This window comes from Aplysia californica, unplaced genomic scaffold, assembly GCF_000002075.1.
Source record: "Aplysia californica isolate F4 #8 unplaced genomic scaffold, AplCal3.0 scaffold00196, whole genome shotgun sequence".
NCBI classification, from domain to species: domain Eukaryota; kingdom Metazoa; phylum Mollusca; class Gastropoda; order Aplysiida; family Aplysiidae; genus Aplysia; species Aplysia californica.
In genome coordinates this window covers 685,726-692,439 of record NW_004797466.1, presented here as the reverse complement: position 1 = coordinate 692,439, position 6,714 = coordinate 685,726, and the positions used below count along the sequence as shown (strand labels likewise).

The following is a 6,714-nucleotide window of genomic DNA, read 5'->3' as shown; positions in this document are numbered from 1 at the left end:
AAAGCCTTTGGAAATTATTTAAACTTGGCCTTCGCGATAATTACAACGTACAGAGTGAGACCATACACGAGGTGAAAGGTTACACACATAGCACTACGTCACCAGCCTCTCTAACTCCCTGTTGCACCGCTAGTTGCTAGGCCTAATTAACAAACAATAGACGATGGGTCTAACCTCGCGTCAAGTATCTCATCTGCTAGAGTTCGTCCATTCGCCTGCCCGCTCAGTGAATAAAATTGTGGAGCGGACCCAAGAAACGAACTGACTTGAGGCTTGAAGTCCACAGTCCGCTTGCTGAGAGAGTAAAATTGTGGAGTGGACTGAAAAAAACAAACTGTCTTGAGGATCGCAGTCCGCTTGTATGGCGGCCCGTTACCCGCTCGCTCTGATTGAGTCCTCGAACCTGTCCGTCCGCTCGCCCCAACTCTACTGTGCTGATAGTTTAGCCCTAATGTTGTATTATACTGACATGCACGTTGAAAAGTAAACAATGTGTTCATAGGATCCGTCAAGGAAAATGTGAAGTGTGTTGAACACTGGCCTGACGGGGGGAAAAAGTTAGCAATGCCGGACAGTGTGGACTTCATTCTCCTGCCTGATTGGTGATTGGTCTAGATTTAAGTCCATCTTCTTATTTTCATATATATGACTTCACTCCCCTTACAGCCACAGCCCTCCCCCTAGATTTGTAGACTAGTCCTGGCACCTACCTCATATAAAATGCTGGCGTCAAGAGAAAAAGCTCCAGAATACCAATTTTTAAGTCTTCGCTTTGACCCGGCCGGGATTTGAACCCGCAACCTTATTCACCAGACACAAAAAGAAACGTGTGTGTGTGTGTGCTGAAAACTCCTACTAATAATGATCATAATATTGTTAGACTAAACTTATTCAGGGGGCTTAGAGGTTAAGGTGTTCGCCTCTTATTCAATAGGTCGCGGGTTCAAATCCGGATGGCAAAGAAAATTTTTCGTCTGTAAAAAAATTGTCTCCTTTCACCTACTTTCCGCTCTCTAGCAATGTTCTGTCATCAGCTTTTGTCTCCACTTTCTGCCCCCACCGCCCTCACATCCTTTGCCCCTTCCTCTGGGCTCGCTGACTCTTTCTGCAATCTTTAGGACTATCTCTGCTGCTGCACTACTCCTTGGCTCCTTCTTACTGCTGTCTTTCAGCCACACCTCTGATCTTATGGTAGGAAAGGTCTACTAGCCTTCTCGGACAAGGGCAAAAAATCTCAGAGGTCCCGTGTGCAAGTTGCGCAAATTAAAGTTAAAGATCCCTTGGTGTGGTCCAAAATCGATAATCGTCGTAGGCTTTGGCTACCACCTGTGCAAAATTTAAAAAATGTTTCCTACCAACTGAATATTTATCATGTTTAATGTGTCCCACGTGCTCATATGACCTTGCGAGCGCTGTAAAACACTTAAAACAAAAAACAAAAAAACTTTATTCACAGAAGGAAAGCAGACACATTGAAGTTTAACTGCAACATTAATTTATTGAACAGACTTTTACACACCATTAACACATTGGTAGAATTCTGCTGTATAACAACAACGCAGTAAAGCCTGTGAAATGAAAATGCTTTTATTTATGTCCAATTGACAAGAAGAATCACATTCAAAACAAATTGGAATAACATATTATACAAAGTAGTGAATATGATGGTACATAGGACAGAGAAAAACACATGTAGTGACATCCTCTGTGTTGATTAACGTACAAGGCTAAGCTAATAAGATCATGTTATAGGCCTACAAGGTGTATAATATTGTATGTACTGTAACTCACCAACTGTCGAGGATCATGTGTGAAACAACATATGATGCCCCAGTTGAAGCGCTGGGCTCACTATATTTCAAGATTAAATTACATTTTACATGTATCTAGCGTCTGCGTTTGTTGCCATTTTTTGTTCCAAAATTTGCCAAAAGTTGCCCCAAAAAACAGCAAAAGTTGCCCCAAAAAACAGCAAAAGTTGCCATTAGTTTTCAAGCTTTCAACTCTCTGTGACAACGTATAGCAGAAGAAGGCACGCAGCGCGAATCAGACCGGTCACATGACCATGTAAAATCTGCTGTCTTGGTCTTGTAGGTCAGCCCACAAAAGAAAACTCCGGTTGGGAACAGGAAAATTCTACTTTTCTCAACACAGGTTGAGAATAGACACATCGTTAAGTTTAAAGTTGAGAGCTTGAACTTGGACTTGGGTTTAAGTTTCAATTCCAGGGACCCTGCCTGCATGTCCATTATCCATGTTGGTGCCTTGTCGAATTGTCCTGAAATACCAGCAGGCTGGAATGAGACAGATGACTCTGGCTTACTTTGTCCTTACCTGGCCTTTCCAGCCCTTCGGATCTTGGTACCAGGAAAGATATCACATTGAGTCCCTAACTTAACCCCTCAGTGAATGAAGGTGAAGGTGAAACTCGAAGGGTTGGGGGGCTCTCTGGCATCACCACAGGGGTGAAGATTTACTTTTTTTCCCATGCCCTGTCGGGCAAGTAAACTAACACAATTGGCAGCAGGAGCTCCAGGTATGACTGGGCAGGCAAAGTCCCATTCACCAAACTACGACATCAGCAATATGCTGCCAGTTGTAAGTGTAAATGTCACAGTGTGCTGTTGATGGTAACAAGATGCAAAGTGGCCGTACCTAGAAGCAACTACAGGTTGCCACCTCTGAAGTGTTCATTTTGTATTCTGGTGTCTACTTTTCCAGTTATCATGTACATTTTTAAGCATAAATTTTAGAATGCCTAAAGTAATACTGTATTTGCTAACAAGAAAAGTGACAATTGTTACTGCCTGAATTTAATTTTTGTAGTATTTAATTTTTTCATGTTTTTCAGATGTGAAGCAATAAACTTTCATCGTCAAGAATGGCTGATAAGATTGTGAAAGCGAAAAAGAGGAGGTCGAAACAGCGCCTTTTAGATGAGACTGAAGAAGAAGAGCAAGATGGAGTTTCCAACCCCAGCCTGGTAATTTTTTCTGCTATTATCATGTCAAGATGACGCATAAATTTTAAAAACATGTCTCCTTGGGAAAAAAATAAAATAATTAATCCTAGAGTCCTGAAAGACCAGTGAACCATGATACTGTTTGGCACCCCGATTTAACATTGCTGTCTGCATCATGTAGGAAATGACTAGTGGTAATACTTCATAAATCCCCCAACAATCATGTTATAATGTGGATTCATCATTTAAATTGTAAATTGTTGTGTATGTTTTTCAAGTGCCAACCAATTTCCTTCATGCTCTCTCTAGATACTTCTTTTTTTCCAGCCCCCCCCCCCCCCCCCCCCCCACCAACAAGCACACTTTGTTTGGCATTTATGTGTCTTTTGTATTTTCTTGTAGTCTCCCCACTTACCCTTCTCCCTCGTCTCTTTCTCATTTTCTTTCTTCTCTGTTTCTGTTTGTTGATTGTCATGCGTAATCTACCTTCATATTATACTCAGGACACTGACACAGAAGCGGCTTATCAGGCTTTCTCTCAGTCCCAGACCGAAGGTGAAACGTCCACGGCGGAGGTAAGGGAGAGAAATGAAGTAGATCCAGTGTTGATTGCTGATGAAATGTCTTTTGTCTGTCAGATTGTTTCACCTTATGAAATGTGTGTGTGATTTATGGATGTCTAAATTGTGTACCTCAGGAAATTTTCTTTGTTTTATGTGGACTTTTAAAAAAAGTTGTTGAGTTTTCCTATTTCATTTTTTTTTCTCACTGAAATATTGCTTTTGTGGATGCTATTTTTTAGGTGGATCTGTTATTGTGGAAACTTTTTGTACCTTGTTTGCTGATTATTGTTGCGTCAGACGTTAGTTTGTGTTTGAAGTCTATTTCATGTTCTGTCTGTCAGCTGAGTGGAGATTACGAAATGATTCGTACTCCCTTCATCTTGTTGAATTTTCTCTGTCTGCTTAGATGATTGAGGAAAATGAGCAGGCTGAAGTGCTGAAGGGAGAACTCAAGTCGAGACATCGCAGACGAAGGCGTGAGGTAAGGAGGGTTGTTATCTCTTTTGCCTGTCTGAAAGGAATACAAAACAAGAGATATAGCAGAAAGCCTTATATTATTCTACAGAGGTTAGCCTGAACTAAAAATGTACCGTTGGAGACAAAAACTTCAATAGCCAGTATAAATATGTTGTTGCATATTACACAAATATGATTAACTCACCGACAACAAGGCCATTTCACCAGCTCTAGCCCTGAATACTGATGTTTTGTGGGTATTTCAAAACACCACCACAGCTCTCAGCATTGCCCTATCGTAATGATTTTTTGACACAGTAAAGTTACATTCAAGGTTAATCTAATAAAACAAACAAAAGTTGTCTAAGTGTAATATTTTTATTCTTATGAATTTTTTTTTATAGTTCAAAGTGTTATGTTTTGATTTGTATGCATGTGTGAGTGTTTGTTGAAAAAATAAAAGTTGGGCTGTGTGTTGATGCAGACCCATTCACTGAATTACAGTCAACTACGGATGAGTTAATGTTGTCGGGGGAGTGAAAAAAAGATCAACTCTTTTGAAGTTCAGCTTTACCGTTGGGACCTGTAAAGGAGAAGAGGTGTTGGGACCCGAGAACTGTGTTTACAAACAAGGTTTTTTTTATGGTTGAATTTTGCTTATTAATTCTTTTTTGATGAAAGGAAAGCATTCGCCATGAACTAAGTTTTTTTACAGCTGTTTCCAAAATGTAAGTTTTCTCTTATCGAATGAGTCAGACTGTGTTGAGATCCATTCATGTCAAGAGAATAACTCACACCATGGGTAGTTGGTGGGTGCTCTGGTGTGGTTTGCACCTTCTTCCTTATCAAACATCTATTGTCCTTATCTGTCCTCCTTTTATTCAAATGTTACTGTCTAGTAATATTTTTAATCTCCAGCAGTTATATGACCTTAAAAGTCTTACTACAACTAAAGGTAACTCTCAGTGGGACTTATAATTCCAGTTGTCTAAGCTGGTGTCCCCGAAAGACGATGTGACTGGGGAACTGAAAACAGTGAAACTTGACAGCAAGAAAAAAGTGGAAGAGACGGAGCATGAAGACGAACTGGCCGAGGCCATGGCTGCTGCAGGTGAACACTTTGTAAAGCAACAGAATTCTTGTTAGCGTTGTGTTTCATTATTTCAGGAGTTTTGTGGTAACGCCGAGACTAACCTATGTGTACCACATGGTTCATTCCCTAGACTCATCTCATCAGAGGAGGTCTAGAGTGCAGTAAAAAATTTGTGGTGCAACTTATCTTCAAATATATCTCTTTAACTGGTGAGTCAGTGTCGCCCATACTTTGCCCAGCAGTTTATATCAATTTGTTTCAGCTTAGTCATATTTTCCAACAACTGAGGCTAGATTTTATAAACTTTTCTTCATAAATTTATATAAAATACTACAAGTCTCTGTGACATGAAAAATGGGATTATTCACAGCACTTCCCGATTCTCACACACATTTTGCATACTCATATGACCTACATCAAAGCTTACCAAAGACACTTTTTTGTGGCAAAACTTATTACAAGAAATTAATTTAATAGTGAACATCCTTTATCACTAAAGGTTCTCAAATCATGCGTTCAGTAAGCTTAATGTTGCAATTAGAAAAAAAAATTACGGACTTGCTTTTAACAGCAATATTACCCCATCTATAAACCTTTAAAAATCTGTAGAACCCACCCACTGGAATTTTTTATTAGTATTTTTTAAGGAATTTTCTTAAATACAGTTAACAGGTGTTAATCAAAATGTTAATATGTTATGACAAATTGATACAAGTCATTGTGCAAAAGGTGGAAAGTTTATGTTCAATAGTTTAGGAAATATTTAACAATAAGTTGCACCACAAATCTTTGACCACACTGTAGATGCTTTCTCTCTCTGAAACCAATATTTTAGGTCCCACTTTCCTCATAACTTCCAAGGCATAATCTGCAATTTGAATTTCACCTGTCTTTTCTAAATCATTTGATGAAATCCGTGCCACTATTTTTAGATATTGCCTTTCTTCCTGTCAAATAAAAGTGCATCACTGCTGTATCTTTTGGCGTAAACTATGAAGTGAACAAGTTAATGTCCTTCATGTGTTTTTGACTGATTCTTATGAAATTCAAATTCCAACTTTTACTTTTTTACTTAAGTTGTAATAGGAAATGTGGGCAAATCTTCTATTTCAATTGGTGTTGTTGGAGGCAAACTAAATATCCATGCTTCTTGTCATTGTTTATTGATAACCAAATTGTGTCCGATGATCAATTAACTTTGTAGAGGTGACAATATTTAAGAAGAGTTCAAAGAAACACATTTTCAACACTTTCCTTTGCCAGTAAATTTTGTATGTGAGAATGTGTGTGTGTGTGTGTATGTGTGTGTGCGCACATGTTTTCTGTCCTATGGTTTGTTAGTTGAGTGATAATTCTGTCAGTGTACTGCATATACAAGGATGGGCACTATATATAAATCGTCATTAGTATTCTTATTAATGTGCAGTCTCCCAATTCATATAACAGGCGCTGCAGCTGCTGAAGCCCCAGTGGTTAGGGAGGAGGAGGGCATTGTGGAGTCGCCGCCAGGAGAAGAGAGAGAGATAGAAGAAAAAGTGGAAGATGAAGTGGCTGCCTCACCTCCAGCACCGTTGTCTCCTCCGAAGACGCCAGAACCCTCAAAGGAGGAAGAGGAGCCCCCGACAACACTGGAGCGTACT

The 6,714-nt window shown here is 39.5% G+C and overlaps 1 protein-coding gene across 1 annotated transcript in view; it reads left to right on the top strand.

Moving 5' to 3' along the window:
- Window positions 1–6,714, top strand: part of LOC101849929 (coiled-coil and C2 domain-containing protein 2A) — a gene marked incomplete at its 5' end in the record, with an annotated part of 66,638 nt that overhangs the window by 2,154 nt on the left and 57,770 nt on the right. The window contains 4 exon segments of the mRNA XM_013082854.2: window positions 2,852–2,983; window positions 3,466–3,537; window positions 3,932–4,006; window positions 4,966–5,091. Coding sequence (XP_012938308.1) covers window positions 2,882–2,983; window positions 3,466–3,537; window positions 3,932–4,006; window positions 4,966–5,091 — 375 coding nt within the window.